The sequence below is a fragment of the Salvelinus fontinalis genome, chromosome 31, assembly GCF_029448725.1.
Source record: "Salvelinus fontinalis isolate EN_2023a chromosome 31, ASM2944872v1, whole genome shotgun sequence".
NCBI classification, from domain to species: domain Eukaryota; kingdom Metazoa; phylum Chordata; class Actinopteri; order Salmoniformes; family Salmonidae; genus Salvelinus; species Salvelinus fontinalis.
In genome coordinates, this window is record NC_074695.1 from 40697973 (window position 1) to 40714212 (window position 16240).

Genomic DNA, 16240 nt, shown 5'->3' on the forward strand with positions numbered 1-16240 from the left:
CAGCAACACCTCGTCCCCCACTGACAGAAATAAATGTTAATATAAATTGGTATAATCGAAAACTACTTCTTAAACTGTAGCCTAATTACTCTGGAACTGTTTAACACGTCAGTGTTATTAACATGTCATGTCCAGTTGACCAGTATTTACTGTACTGTCCTCACCAGATAATCGAACCTCTCCTGTTGGGTTTAAATGTTTGTTCCAAGAATCCCCGCCCTCCTTTGCTATGCTGGTGTAAGAAGTGTCCAATTGGTGTCAGAAGTCGGACAGGTTACTATGTCAGAGTATTCTGGGTGGTAGCCTGTCTTTACACCTCGGAACAGTGCTGTATTGGAGATAGTTCAAAGAGAGCGGATAGATAACGTTACAAGTAACTGGAAATAAGAACTGGTCACTTTAAGAGCAAGGCACGGGTGGAGCAAATGTTCAAGCGTTGACCCATGCTTATAAAAAGATAGAGAAACCGCGTTTCTGTGAGCAAATTAATTTCCCGAGCGAATGTTGTCGGAAAAGATATAGCACGTGCAAGTTTTGTTGTCGTCAGCAGTCGGCCAATAACTGGAAAGACCTGCTAGAAATCGAAGGAGCTACTATACTACGAAACCTCTACTACACAGCAGCCTACTTTGATGGTAAGTATCCTACTAAATTAAATTACAATGACAGTATAGTAGCACAATATTACAATTAAATAGGCTGTTTTAACCTAGGAGCTACTATGTTAACGCCTGCTGCGACTGGAATGAAAGTATTGTGTCAATAACAGACACTAGCCTATTTGTGAATGAGAAGATTATTAGACCAACAGGCTTATTTAAAAAAAAAGGTATATCTTAATATTATTGTCGGGAAAATAAGCGATTAAGCGTTTAATTGTAGCCTACTGTGTCGCCTACCATGTGTATCCTGTGCATATGACAAATAAACTTGACTTGAACACAGTAATGGAATAATGTAGAGGGCCTCTATTTGGGAAATGATTCGCACCTTAGTCACCGGTCAGCTGGGAGAGTCTGCCGGACAGGGTGTGTTTTCTGTTTGTGCTTTTTTGCCTGTTGCACAGGTAGAGCAGGTATAGTTGCCCGGTTTGGGAACATTTGACAGTGACAAAATAATTTTATTTCATCACATATACGTTTGACAGAAATGCATAATAAGAATGTTGCTATTGACCTGTAATACGCCATGATAATAATAAGCCTATTATATTAGGCTAGGCCAGGCCAAATATAATATTATAGTGCCATATTCTGGTCATGTTTAAATATATATTTTTGTCTTTATTACCTTGATTTTTCTTTTCTTTGCTCTTTTGCCACGTTATAAAACAAATCACAATAATGTAGGCCTAATTGCAATATGGGCTCTATGAAAAGAGAAAATAGTATGAAGTAGTCTGATCAAATTGAGATAGGTGGTGTTATTCGTATTCAAGCCTAAAACTAAGGACTATCAGAAGTGAGTTACTCCGTCTTAAAATATAGTTTATATTGGTGTAATATTGCACAAGTTATCACCGTTCTTCACTTTTTTCTTTGCTGTTAACCTTAATTTGGGCAATAGTCCACAAATGGCTGAACGCCAGAGAAGCTTGATATGTGATGAATAGCATCATTTACACCTGTTTCAAGGAGTAAGAGTGAGAGGCCTATCAATGGTGTAATGTTTACAACCACCCCCCCTTATCATACAGCCCCTGATAAACACATATCTCTTCTAATGGGCTTAGTGCTAACTGTGTTTTAGGTTAGTTTCCTCTTCCTCATACGGATCTCTAGATGCCAATGGCGGGTCATAATCTCACCAGGAATCTCTCTCTCTCACACACCTCTGCCATCCCTGGATGTTTCCATGGCATGTCTCTGGCCTGACCTCATGGGAGAGTTCGTTGGGATTCGCAGGCCTCTCTCCGCACAGCCAAAACACAAAGGGCCATTCATGGCCCAGAGTGGCCCCATTCATGACCACTGAGTTATTTGCCGGTAGAATTCCTTATTGTTTGGTTTCTTGCATCTCTGAGCTCTCTCTTGACATAAATTACGCAGAAGGTTGTTTCTTGTACTTGTGTAAAGGCAGTCAATGTTGTTCTCCTCCTCAAACGAGGAGGAGCATGGATAGGACCAAGATGCGGATTGAGGGAAATAAGCCATCTTTTAATGAAAAACAGCAAACAAGACACTACAAACTACAAAACAACAAACGTGACTAACCTTCAACTGTCCTGTGAGGACACAGGAACAAACACCCACAAAACACCAGTGAAACCCTGGCTGCCTTTGTATGACTCTCAATTAGAGACAAACAATACACACCTGTCTCTAATTGAGAATCATACCAGGCCGAACACAAAACCCCACATAGAAATACAAACATAGACAAACCCACCCAACTCACGCCCTGACCAACTAAAATGAATACAAAACAAAGGAAAACAGGTCAGGAACGTGACAGAACCCCCCCCTTAAGGTGCGAACTCCGGGCGCACCAGCACAAAGTCTAGGGGAGGGTCTGGGTGGGCGTCTGTCCACGGTGGCGGCTCTGGCGGTGGACGAGGTCCCCACCCCACCATAATCAATCCCCGCTTCTTTATCCCCCTCCCAATGACCACCCTCCCACTAACCCCACCTAAATGAAGGGGCAGCACCGGGATAAGGGGCAGCACCGGGATAAGGGGCAGCACCGGGACAAGGGGCAGCACCGGGACAAGGGGCAGCACCGGGACAAGGGGCAGCACCGGGACAAGGGGCAGCACCGGGACAAGGGGCAGCACCGGGACAAGGGGCAGCACCGGGATAAGGGGCGGCAGGTCCTGGCTGAGGGACTCCGGCAGGTCCTGGCTGAGGGACTCCGGCAGGTCCTGGCTGAGGGACTCCGGCAGGTCCTGGCTGAGGGACTCCGGCAGGTCCTGGCTGAGGGACTCCGGCAGGTCCGGGCTGAGGGACTCCGGCAGGTCCGGGCTGAGGGACTCCGGCAGGTCCGGGCTGAGGGACTCCGGCAGGTCCGGGCTGAGGGACTCCGGCAGGTCCGGGCTGAGGGACTCCGGCAGGTCCGGGCTGAGGGACTCCGGCAGGTCCGGGCTGAGGGACTCCGGCAGGTCCGGGCTGAGGGACTCCGGCAGGTCCGGGCTGAGGGACTCCGGCAGGTCCGGGCTGAGGGACTCCGGCAGGTCCGGGCTGAGGGACTCCGGCAGGTCCGGGCTGAGTGGCAGCTCCGGACTGTAGGGCAGCTCCGGACTGTAGGGCAGCTCCGGACTGTAGGGCAGCTCCGGACTGTAGGGCAGCTCCGGACTGTAGGGCAGCTCCTGACTGGCGGGCAGCTCCTGACTGGCGGGCAGCTCCTGACTGGCGGGCGTCTCTGGCAGCTCCTGACTGGCGGGCGTCTCTGGCAGCTCCTGACTGGCGGGCGTCTCTGGCAGCTCCTGACTGGCGGGCGTCTCTGGCAGCTCCTGACTGGCGGGCGTCTTTGGCAGCTCCTGACTGGCGGGCGGCTCTACTGGCTCGGGACAGACGGGCGGCTCTAATGGCTCGTGGCAGACGGCTGACTCAGATGGCGCTGGGCAGACAGATGGCTCAGACGGCGCTGGGCAGACAGATGGCTCAGACGGCGCTGGGCAGACAGATGGCTCAGACGGCGCTGGGCAGACAGATGGCTCAGACGGCGCTGGGCAGACAGATGGCTCAGACGGCGCTGGGCAGACAGATGGCTCAGACGGAGCTGGGCAGACGGGCCGTTCAGGCACCGCTGGGCAGACGGCAGACTCTGGCCGGCTGAGACGCACTATAGGCCTGGTGCGTGGTACCGGAACTGGAGGTACCGGGCTGAGGGCACGCACCTCAGGGCGAGTGCGGGGAACAGGAACAGGGCACACTGGACTCTCGTGGCGCACTCTAGGCCTGGTGCGTGGTACCGGAACTGGAGGTACCGGGCTGAGGGCACGCACCTCAGGGCGAGTGCGGGGAGAAGGAACAGTGCGTCCAGGGCTCTGGAGACGCACAGGAGGCTTGGTGCGTGGTGCCGGAACTGGAGGCACCGGGCTGGAGACACGCACCATAGGGAGAGTACGTGGAAGAGGAACAGGGCTCTGGAGATGCACTGGAAGCCTGGTGCGTGGTGTAGGCACTGGTGGTACTGAGCTGGGGTGGGAAGGTGGCGCCGGATATACCGGACCGTGAAGGAGGACACGTGCTCTTGAGCACCGAGCCTCCCCAACCTTACCAGGTTGAATGGACCCCGTAGCCCTGCCAGTGCGGCGAGGTGGAATAGCCCGCACTGGGCTATGCAGGCGAACCGGGGACACCACCTGTAAGGCTGGTGCCATGTACGCCGGCCCGAGGAGACGTACTGGAGGCCAGATACGTTGGGCCGGCTTCATGGCATCCGGCTCGATGCCCAACCTAGCCCTCCCAGTGCGGCAAGGTGGAATAGCCCGCACTGGGTTAAGCACGCGTACTGGGGACACCGTGCGCTTTACCGCATAACACGGTGTCTGACCAGTACGACGCCCTCTCACTCCACGGCAAGCCCGGGGAGTTGGCTCAGGTATCCAACCCGGCTTCGCCACACTCCCCTTTAGCCCCCCCCCAAGAAATTTTTGGGTGAGCCTCTCGGGCTTCCAGCCGCTCTTACGTGCTTTTGCCTCATAGAACCTCCTCTCCGCTTTCGCTGCCTCCAGCTCCGCTTTGGGGCGGCGACACTCCTCTGGCTCTGCCCAGGGTCCTTCTCCGTCCAGAATCTCCTCCCAAGTCCATTCCTCTTTTCCCCATTGCTGTTGTTCTTGCCTTCCTTCCTCAATCCGCTTGGTCCTGTTGTGGTGGGTGTTTCTGTAAAGGCAGTCAATGTTGTTCTCCTCCTCAAACGAGGAGGAGCATGGATAGGACCAAGATGCGGATTGAGGGAAATAAGCCATCTTTTAATGAAAAACAGCAAACAAGACACTACAAACTACAAAACAACAAACGTGACTAACCTTCAACTGTCCTGTGAGGACACAGGAACAAACACCCACAAAACACCAGTGAAACCCTGGCTGCCTTTGTATGACTCTCAATTAGAGACAAACAATACACACCTGTCTCTAATTGAGAATCATACCAGGCCGAACACAAAACCCCACATAGAAATACAAACATAGACAAACCCACCCAACTCACGCCCTGACCAACTAAAATGAATACAAAAACAAAGGAAAACAGGTCAGGAACGTGACAACTTGAAGGTACATAAATGTTATGTCTTGTCTAGAGAGCGTTCCATGGATGGTATATGCATAAGCTTCCCACACCACACGTTAACCAACTTTTCACCATTACAGTTATAGTTCAAATCCCATTTTGTCACACTGACACTTGTTTACATAAAGAGCAGCTTTTCGCAAGACCATGACCCGTTCGTGGCGCAAGGAAAGGGCCCAGGTTGTTGTGTAGCATGTGGTGACACTTTGTCAAGTCTTCCTCCCCAGTGGACTTGTCATTATCGATATTGTTGTTGTCAGCTGTCAGTGTTTTGAACTTGGAATTGAACCTTTTTTCCTGGGTAGATGTTCAAAGAAAAAAGTTGACAAGAACACCTGGCTGTACAGCTCTGAAAAAAACATGTTGATCTCTGTGGTATCGGAGACAATTACTTTTTTCATATGACATATGGAAAGTACTTGAACTGTTTGCCAGTGGCGCTCTCCTCCTAACCAAGTAGGTCTTTACTGTGTGTGTGTGTGTGCGTGTGTACGTTTGTGTGCACGCTTGTATGTAAATGTGTGAGGAACTTTTCGCACATTCGGTGAGTGTTGGCGCACTGTCACACTGGGAGTGTTTGTCATTCCAGCGTCACAGGAGCTTGTTGCACAATGGCCTCTGTTGTGGCCCCTTGGTGTGGGCCTACGCTGCAGCGCTGCAATAAGAATGACTACAGGGTACAGAGAGCAGAGCACAGCCTCACAGGCCTGGGAGGGGAAGAAGGAGTGGAGAAAGTGCTTAGGCCTGCCCACTGTTGACCCAGAGGTTGTGCAATGCCTCAGTCAGACTCAGTCAGGCTCTTTGAGCTGGATCTACAAAGGAGAGACACACATGACAGGCTTAGCTCAGTAAAGCAAGGCAAAGCAACCGCTGGTACAAGGAGTGTAGTGGTCAGGTTATGGTTAAAGGGGTAAGAGGTTATGATTAAATTTTATTGGTAATTTATTTGGTGTTTTCAGAGAAATTATGTTGTCAAATGGAAAGTACATAGTTTAATAATTACTTTGTTGTTGACTGGATTTATTATAACAAGGCCCACTATGTATTTAGTACCAGGTAGCTTACCTGTTGTGTACAAGGCAAAAATACCAGGCAAACGGAAGCTGAAACAGGCCTGTGAAATAAATGGTTAGCAAAATGGTTAGCAACCTAGTTGATGAACACTTGAATGTTTGCTTATTTCTTCTCACTATCTTTCTCTTACCCTCTCTCTTTTCCTCTCTCTCTCTGTTTCTTTCCCTCTCTCGTGCCCTTTCTGTCTCTCGTTCGTTCTCTCTCGCTCTCACTCTCTTATTCAGGTATGCCAGCACCTAACAAGGAGACAGGATGACAACTACTGGTTGGCTGGACTGCAGTAAGCAGATGGACAGGGTCTCTGTGAGGACTGGGTGCTCTATGGATCTACATCTACATGTCTGTTAGGAGCAGCCTGCCTTCCCCCAGTCTCTGTCACAGCATGGCCCGAAACAAGGCATACTGGGGACAGCCACATTGCACAAACAGGTGAGTGGGTAACACTTTACAAGAAGGTACACTTTAAGGAATTATTAGTAGTTGATAAACATTTCAGTATTAAAACAATGTAACATGTAGTTCAGAAATACTTGATAATCAGTTGTAACTTCATTGTATTCACAGGAATGTCCCTGTATTGATGTGTAATATTGTTATTGTTGCAATAAAAACATTTTTTTTTTTAAATCATTCATTCAAATTGTGTAATCGATATTGTTATATTGATGCTTGTCAAATATTGACACACATAGTATGGTTATTGCACAAAGTGAGAATGGGTTTAGTGCAATCATGTTACTGAAGGATGAATCCTAACTCGCGACCAACTCTCACAAAAATCCTGCATTGACTTCTCTTTGAGTTCATTTGAATTACGTGCAGTTGTCTAAAGTTAGAATTCGGACTCAAGCTTAATGCATACATAATGCATGACATTACAGCCACAATGACAAGTGTAGGACCAGTCTACATACTGTATCTACTATCTACATGGCCAAGTGTTGAATTCAAGCATTCTTCTGTGTGTCATTGTGTTTCAGCCTGTGCTTTAGCCTGGATGCTGACGACGCAATGGAACACAACTTGAGAGAGCATCACCAACACCACACAGTGTCCCAGGGCTTTGACTGTGAGTGAAATACTTTTGCGGCAGACATTTGCAATATTCTTGCACTAGCAAAAACAATTCAATTCAACCAGTCTGAGGCTGCGTTTACACAAGCATCCCAAATCTGATATTTTTCCACCAATCAGATCAACTATTTTGCCAATAATTGGGCAAAAGATCAGAATTGGGCTGCGTGTGTAAACGCACATTTCCCCAGTGTCTTTGTTTTCAAAGTACTTCCTACTGTGGACATGCCATGTGTCTTATTTAGAAAACGTGAACCTTCCACTTGTGGCAGTGTCTACCTAGGATTGTTTCTGATCCAAAGCTGTTTTGTTGTGTTGTTCGACAAATGGAATTTTAATTTTATTTGCCACTGCGTTAATACTGGATTGTAGATTTGATTGAGCCTAGAGTTGAATTGAGTCTGATCAGACCTAGATTGAAATAGTAGTTTGTTTTCTTGAGCTTTGCCAAGCATAATGGCAACAATGGAATAGTCCCTAAAGCGGAAATGTATGAGGGGTTTGGTTCCATTATGCCAGGTCAGCTAAAAGCTAAATCAAGTTCACCTAAAGTATTTGAAAGAAAATAAATACTGTTTGAACCCAGGTCTGCTGTAGTCTACACTGGGCTCGGGGATGGGAGAGAGGGAGGGCTGGGGCAGAGAGAAAGGAAGAAGGCTATCTCTCGCTGTCTGGTCACTGGCTGTCCCTGAGCTCTGTGGCGGAATCAGAATCGGATGTTTTCATTGGAGGATGTTGTTCAGGAAGCTCCAGAAGGTTATGGGAAGCTTCTTGAAGATTGTCACTTGCGTCGCTGATAAATTATTCGTCAACTAATTTAGGTGTTGTTGTGGCTGATGTTTTACAGAGAGTAGAGCTTCCTCTCAGAAAGTGGTCTGTCTGTGGAGGACACTCCTTCCTTGTAATGGAAATTGATGCGCTTTGTATCATTTATATGTAGTGGTTGTGTATTGTACACTATTGTTGAATACATTTGGTTCAAATCTGTTGTTTTGTGGGAGGAGATAAGAGTGAAGATAATATAATCCTAAGGCTAAAATGTTTCTGTTTTCTATTTTCCATGTTCAATAAATTAATGTTTCTCCTTTGCTCATTCTCTTTTAATTTGACTGTAAATTGTGAGTATTAAAAACATCAGATTCATTCTGTATAGCAAATATGACTCTTTCATTCAAGTTATGTTGAATGTTCTCTCTATTTGCTGTCTTTACAGACAAGATGCCCCAGCCCCACCATCCACTGTACTCTAGCAGCCATCCCTTGACCTCTCACTCCACTATGCCCCGCCCTCCTGAGGGGGACCAGGTGGTCCCCTCCTTCCAGAGACTATCAGTTTACGAGCAGGGTCCGTCCTGCGGCCCCAAGCCCCTGCCCCCTCTCCCTGACCCAGAGGATAACTCCTCAGATGAGGCGACGGACAGCGAGGTGGAATTCTTCATCGACGAGAGGCGACACCTACTCCCCCAGCGCTGCTCCACGAAGGCCCTGGCCCTCCACTATGGAGCCACCGGACGACGCAGCTTCAGGGGCTGTGGCCAGGTCAACTATGCCTACCTTGAGGGGCCCCCCGGGGCTAGCGGCTCGGCTAATGGTGGAGCCCAAAGTGGAACCCAGGAGCAGCAGGCTCAGTTTGGGGGACAGATAGGGCCAGGGGCCGTGGTGGTAGCGGCGAGGGACATCTCTAGCAAGCAACTCGATCGGCCCCAAAAGTCCAAGCTGCGGCGCTCCCACTCGGGCCCTGCAAGCTCCTTCAAGCCCTCTGGCCTGCGCCAGTCATGCCACCTTCACCACCACCACCATGGCAGCTACAGGGGCCACCCCCAGCTGGACAAGCCTGAAGTTCCTCCCCGCATCCCCATCCCCCCACGCCCCTCCAAGACTGCCAACTGCCACCGTTGGTCTGTCGCCGAGGACCAAGACAAGCCTCCCAAAGTCCCTCCCAGGGAACCGATAGCGCCCCCTTGTGGCTCCTGTTGCTCCCCTAGTCCCAAGAGCCTCCCTATATACGTGAATGGGGTGATGCCCCCTACGCAGAGTTTCGCCCCCAACCCCAAATATGTCAGCAAGGTCCTCCAGAGGCCACAAAAGCAGCATAGGGATGGGACCACTGGGCCCTTGGTGGGCCCACGCTCCCCCTGTATCGTGCCCATCATGGAGGATGGGAGGAAAGCCAGCGCCACGCACTATTTCCTCCTACCCCGGCGGCCATCCTACATGGACAGGTTAGAAAGGTTCTTGAGGGAGAAGGAGGCAGATGGTGTCCAGCAACACTCCCAGCTCAGGGTGGGGTTGCCAGAACAGGCAGAAACCCCCTGTCATCATATAGAGCTTCAGCATTGCGGGAAGCTTGAAGACTGAACCCCCACACACTAATGTGCATCTTTAATTGCACCCTATTCCCTATATAGTGGAAATGGGGTGCCATTTCGGGACGAACCCTTAGTCATTCAGTCTATGGTGCTACCACTAAAACTTTTGCCACCTCACTTGATGCAACAAACAGAATTTTTGCAAAGATAAACCATAGATGCCTGGAGGCTTCAAGTGTCCGATCTGTACTGTCACTACATCCAAACAGAAAACAGTGTAATGGATTGGTATAAGGTGGTCTTTGTGGTGCTCTGTGAGTAGTGCTTTGTTAAATGGTATGGGTTAACTGAAGACATGCAAGTGAAACATTTGTTGTACATTATTTTGCTGTTGAAAGACCAATCTGTTGAGGGATTCATTTGAAGGTATCGGTTTAGTGTTAAACTAATCGATCTAGGTCTAGTTGGCTCCTACTGTTCATGGTTATGTGTCAACTAATGGAAAATGTTCTACTCAATGTGGGGAAAGGTATATTTATAATATTCCAAGTCTAGGGAGTATGTACCCACTAATTATCTGTTCACAAAAAAATATGTATAGAAATCGTCCCTTTTCAGCCAGAGTCGTATTAACTAGTCACCAAATGGAAGAAAACCGACTGAAACAGGGAGGGACTACCTGAACTTGTCCAATAAGAAACGTTCATTTTCATTTTCTGTTGGTAAACACTTTGCTAGTGTGTGCACTGATGAATATGACACAGTATGACCAGAGTTGGACGTCACAAAGATTTCCCCCCTAGTAGGCATCCTATTGGATTACCTGACACAGATTTTTACAGTGGATGGCCTTGACTCAGACATTTTATATTTTATTCATTTAACAGATGCTCTTATCCAGAGCAACTTATAGATACATCTTAAGATGGCTATGTGGGACAACCACTTATCCCAGTAAGTAAATGTTTCCTAAACAAAGTAGCTAGTCAGCAAAGTCAGAACTAGTAAGAGGGGAAAAGGTCAAGTGCGAATGTTAGTTCACGAAAGGCATTTTTGGGGGGTGGCTGTAGACTGTTGTTTTATTGGCCTTTGCTGTACATCAAAGTTATCCCACAATCTATGTGATTACATTAAAAGGCCCAATGCAGCCGTTTTTATACCAATATCAAATCATTTCTGGGTAACAATTAAGTACCTCACTGTGATAGATTTCCATTTAAATGGGCAAAAATTACTTCTTAGCGAAAAACTATTTCTCAAGCAAGAATTTAGCTAAGGCTGTCTGAGTGGGGAGGGGAAAATCGAAAACTAGCTGTTATTGGCAGAGAGGTTTGGAACTCTTTCGGAAAGCTGAAACCCACTGGGTACTGACATCAGTTCAATGTCTAGTTTTGATTTACATTTTGTTGAGTTGTTAACTAATGTGAATTCAACGTGAAATCAACTAAACATTTCACTGTGTCATGGGTTTAGGTTAAAAGGTGGGTAAAAAAGAAAGAAATTCATTTACATTGATGACTTTAAAAGTTTTTTGAGTTGATTCAACGTCATCACATTGAATTTTTTACAAATAACTTTGATTCAACAAGTTTTTGCCCAGTGGGAACTCCCAGCCATGCAAACCTGCTGATTAGAAGGTCCTGTGTAGATTGTATTTTCAACCAGCAACTATAAGGAAAGAACACTGATCACATTTGATTTACTTTTACAGTGTTAGTTTCATCAGCTGTTGTACAATACGATATAAAACACAGGAAAAACACAGGGCCTTTAACAATGAATGGAGATTGGGTCGCTCCTCCATTTCGAACAGCTGGTCTGTTTTCAAGTATTACACAAAGTGGATGTTGTGGATTTTCTGGTTCTATAAATAAGTCTCTCTCTCATAATTGTATCTACTTTTTTCATTTAACATTATTTATATTATCATAATTTGGCCAAGTTTAACTCTTGATTTCACCTCACAGTATTTTCTTTGTAAATGTATTTGAAAAGTGTCTATATTAATGGGAGATAGAATGAGGGTGTGTTAGTTGTATTGGCTACTCTTCCCTATACACTGATTTCCCGCCCAATGATAACCAGGTAAATACTATGGATTTATATCTGTACTTAAATTGTTATGAGTTGGTAGTGCTACTTAATATGATCAATGCAATTAACATGGAATATAATTCATTATAGTATTTTTATGCACTGTATGTATGGTGACTTTGTAGTTTCTACAATTGTGTATTGCAGCATACATTTATTTCAAGGGATAGAAGATGAGATTGATAACCATTCAGATTAGCCAATTTCATGACTCCAATTACCAAACTATATTATTTCAAATGGATATGGATATGGGGGGGGGGGGGGGGGGGTATGGAGGTGCTGTAAACGAGAGTGTTACCTTTCATTCTGAAGTTCAGAAAACTGTTTACATGATATGATACTTGTTACATCAACAGACGTTGAAGTTTGTCCCATAGCAGACATGGTTAGATTCTGCTTTAAAAAGTGTTGTCATTTCATGGGTAGTTTCTACAGTATTTAAAAGTGCTTGTGTTGGACAAAAATGTTGAATGATGTATTCTTAATCTATTTAAATAAATATCTTATTTATTAAATGTTTTTTGTGCGTTTCATTTTCAGGCTATCATATGGTATTCAATACAATAATGCTTTATGGTAAATTAGGCAATTAACCCATTAAAATCATCATCATAACATGCACAGTGGTTAACCCCATACATACACAGATATTTACTACAAACACATTTTGCTAACATTTGTACTATCGTAATGGTTCAACTTACCAGTGTTGAACACTGCTCAACAAATGGATTGTCACAGGACACTCTTTTCAATCTATACTTTTTATTAGTTTCAGTATGAGCTGAAACAGGAACGAGAATATTGTATCACGGCCAGTGGTGGAAAAAGTACTAAATTGTCAGACTTGAGTAAAAGTAAAGATACAGTAATAAAAAATAACTAAATTAAAAGTGTAAGTCACCCAGTAAAATACTACTTGAGTAAAAGTCTAAAAGTATTTGGTTTTAAATATACTTAAGTATCAAAAGTAAATGTAATTGCAAAAATATACTTAAGTATCAAAAGTAAAAGTATAAATCATTTCAAATTGCTTTCATTAAGCAAATCAGATGGCACAATTTATTTTTTATTCACGGATAGCCAGGGGCACACTCCATCACAGTAGGCAGTATGAATGACCGGGGATGTTCTCTTGATTCTTGTGAATGTGAAAAATGTTTGTCCTGCTGAGCATTCAAAATGTAAAGAGTACTTTTGGGTGTCAGGGAAAATGTATGGAGTAAAAAGTACATTATTTTCTTTAGGAATGTAGTGAAGTAAAAGTAGTCAAAAATATAAATAGTAAAGTACAGGTACCCCCAAAAACAACTTAAATAGTACTTTAAAGTACTTTTACTTAAGTGCTTTACACCACTGATCATGGCACTAAACGAAACAGAGACACCATTGTCCAAAAAAGAGACACAGTGTTACATTTTTGTGTTGATGTATCAACACGACTAGTTCTCATAGGGTTATCATTATTTAGTGTAAGAACACATCTCCTATCGTTGTTGTTATTACTAGCCGTAGCCTAATCTGGCTAAGTCAAGTGATAGTGAATATTATGAAAGTGTGTTTTGTAAGAGAGCATCACTTCCTTTTGGCACTAAGGCAACTAGCCATACAAAATGTCAAGGTAGATATCAGGTTTCAAAAAACAAATAAAGCAACACCTCACGGCACAACGCCTCTCCCCCATGTGATCTAGTTGTTGTGTGTACTGACATGTATGTGTAACTGATAGATGCACACACACGCACACTACATGTTAATGTTTTTAAATGTATGTAAATGGTAAAGTCTTTTGTCTGTTAGGTCTTTTTCGTGATGTGTCGGGACCCCAGTAAGACTAGCTGTCGCCATTGGCATCAGCTAATAGGGATCTGAAAAAGAAGTTGCAGTAGGTTACACACAATGCGTAATATAGGTCATCCATAATCCATACTATAATCCATTCCAACCTAAAGGTTCTACTGTTTTATCAAGAGTTACTACAACTTCTAAACATGTGCAGTTCAACAACATGAGACATGACAAAAACATATTAAGCTAACTGCACTTGATCCCTGCTATTTAACAGGCTACTGGCTACAGTTCCCTTACAGGAAAAAGCAGGGTTGAGGGGTCAAGTTGTTTTAAATTCTGTCCACATCAAGGTCTTAGGCACCATCTAGTGGACAATAGTTTGCAGTGACAACCGTAGAAAAATGATCTAGTTAGATTATATTTCTATGGTGACAATTCTGTGATGCTACTGAGGTGGCGCATGTACACGGACGTCTCTGGATTCCCCCTAGTGTATATTTCTGAAAAGGCAAGTAAAGTGACTTTGGAACGTCATTAAAAACCTTTGTTGTGTTCCATACACCAAACTCGGAGCAAGCCAATTTTGAAACAAGGGAGATACCTAATCAGTTGTTCAATTGAAATGTGTCTTCTGCATTTAACCCAATCCATCTGAATCAGAGAGGTGTGGGGGGCTGCCATAAACAACATCCACAGCACCCAGGGAACAGTGGGTTAACCATCTTGCTCAGGTGCAGAACAAAATATTTGTATTTTGTCAGCTCAGGGATTTGATCCAGCAACCTTTTGGATACTGGCCCAACGATCTACGCACTAGTCTACCTGCAAGCTAAAGACATTGAGTAAAAAGACTGCAAATAAGGAGAAATTTACCCTCCGGGGCGACTGAACTTCCTGATTTAGCTTCAGTTTCAATTATCCTTAGTAGGAAATGCGACTGAGAATGAGATTTGGATTTTGTAGGCGTGCTTTGATGTGGGGTGCCTCTTGTATGTGTGTTCGAATGTGGAAAGCGTTTGTACTTTCACCCTGCCAAAACAGGACACAGTTACAGTCACTCACCCTTCTAGATAACTTGAAACATTCTAACCAGGTCTTGTATCTGGAAGAAGCCTAGACTGTCTAGCAAGTTAGCTTGCCAACTTCTTTCACCATTTAGCTTCAGTCAGCTGGTGTGCGACCTTGGCAAAGTTGGATTGACTTTGGATAGCCTATCTATGGGGCTTGTTTGGGACCGTCAAAAAATTACACAATGTAAATGGGAAAATATTTTCATGTTGCACACCTTTTAGTTGTCTTATTAAATGCTTTCAATATGTGTATATTCATTTCTATAATATAGTTGGTTTGTGCCATGTATGGGGTGGCAGGTAGCCTAGTGTTTACAGCATTGGGCTAGTAACTGAAAGGTTGCTGGATCGAATCCCTGAGCTGACAAGGTAAAAATCTGTTGTTCTGCTCCTGAAAATGGCAGTTAACCCACACTTCCCTGGTAAATTGTCATTGTAAATAAGAATTTGTTCTTAACTGACTTGTGTAGTTAAATAAAAATGTAAGTTACTGATGGTCCCTAACTAGCCTCAAAGGGATGTCAAACTGAATTGACCATGGGCATTATGATTATATCATGTGCAGCTGGGCTCCAAAGTGATAATCACTTTGAAAAGAGAAAGGCAAAAAAAGAAAGGTGTTTTCTGAACAGGTATAAAGCTACAGTTGTTGATTTACTGCCACCTGCAGTTATGGAATATTTGCTCAGGAGTATAATTAATTGACTTGCCTAGTTAAATAAATGTTAAAAAATAAAAACATCTCTCCTTATGACCTGGATGGAATTATGTGATCCTTCCTTAACCCATAGAAAGTCCCATCCACTTGACTACTGAAAAAAGTCTAAAACAAGCTTTGGTGCACTAGAGCTGTCATAAACCTTTGTAATCTCCATATGAAATCTAATTTCAGCCTTATAGAAGCATTGGTTGTTTAGCAACACAACGGGGTAAAACAAACATGGTTGGCTCAACTACACTGAACAAAAATATAAACGCAACATGCAACAATTTCAAAGATGTTACTGAGTTACAGTTCACATAAGGAAATCAGTAAGGCCCTAATCAATGGAGTGCAGATATGCATCTGATGGTCACAGATACCAGTCAGTATCTGGTGTGTCCACCATTTGCCTCATGCAGCGCGGCATCGCCTTTGCATAGAGTTGATCAGGCTGTTGATTGTGGCCTGTAGAATGTTGTCCCACTCCTCTTCAATGGCTGTGCGAAGTTGCTGGATATTGGCGGGAACTGGAACATTGTTCTACACGTCGATCTAGAGTAACCCAAACTTGCTCAAGAGGTGTCATGTCTGGTGGGAATGCAAACAATGAAAGAGAACCGGGACATTTCAGCTTCTAGGAATTGTGTACAGATCCTTGCGACATGGGGCCATGCATGATGGCGGCAGATGAATGGCACAGCAATGGGCCCCAGGATCTCGTCACGGTATCTCTGTGCATTCAAATGGCCATCAATAAAATGGAATTATGTTCCTTGTGCCTGCCTATACCATAGCCCCATGGCCACCATTGGGAACTTTGTTCACATCAGCAAACTACTCGCCCATACAATGCCATTCACGTGGTCTTATATCTCCCTCTCTAGTTTT

General features: G+C 44.8%; 1 protein-coding gene across 2 annotated transcripts; it reads left to right on the forward strand.

Annotated features, from left to right (window-relative positions):
* Positions 1–132: 132 nt before the first annotated feature.
* Positions 133–12037, forward strand: LOC129830249 (ERBB receptor feedback inhibitor 1-like). 2 transcript variants are annotated; one of them, XM_055892667.1, is made up of 4 exons: positions 133–635; positions 6533–6737; positions 7289–7377; positions 8596–12037. In XM_055892667.1, the coding sequence occupies exons 2-4, from the start codon at positions 6646–6648 to the stop codon at positions 9738–9740; spliced, it is 1326 nt and encodes a 441-aa protein (XP_055748642.1). In that variant the 5' UTR covers positions 133–635; positions 6533–6645; the 3' UTR covers positions 9741–12037. The 2 variants fall into 2 exon arrangements, with proteins under 2 accessions (XP_055748642.1, XP_055748644.1); XM_055892669.1 differs by lacking the exon at positions 133–635 and adding an exon at positions 5179–6144.
* Positions 12038–16240: the final 4203 nt, after the last annotated feature.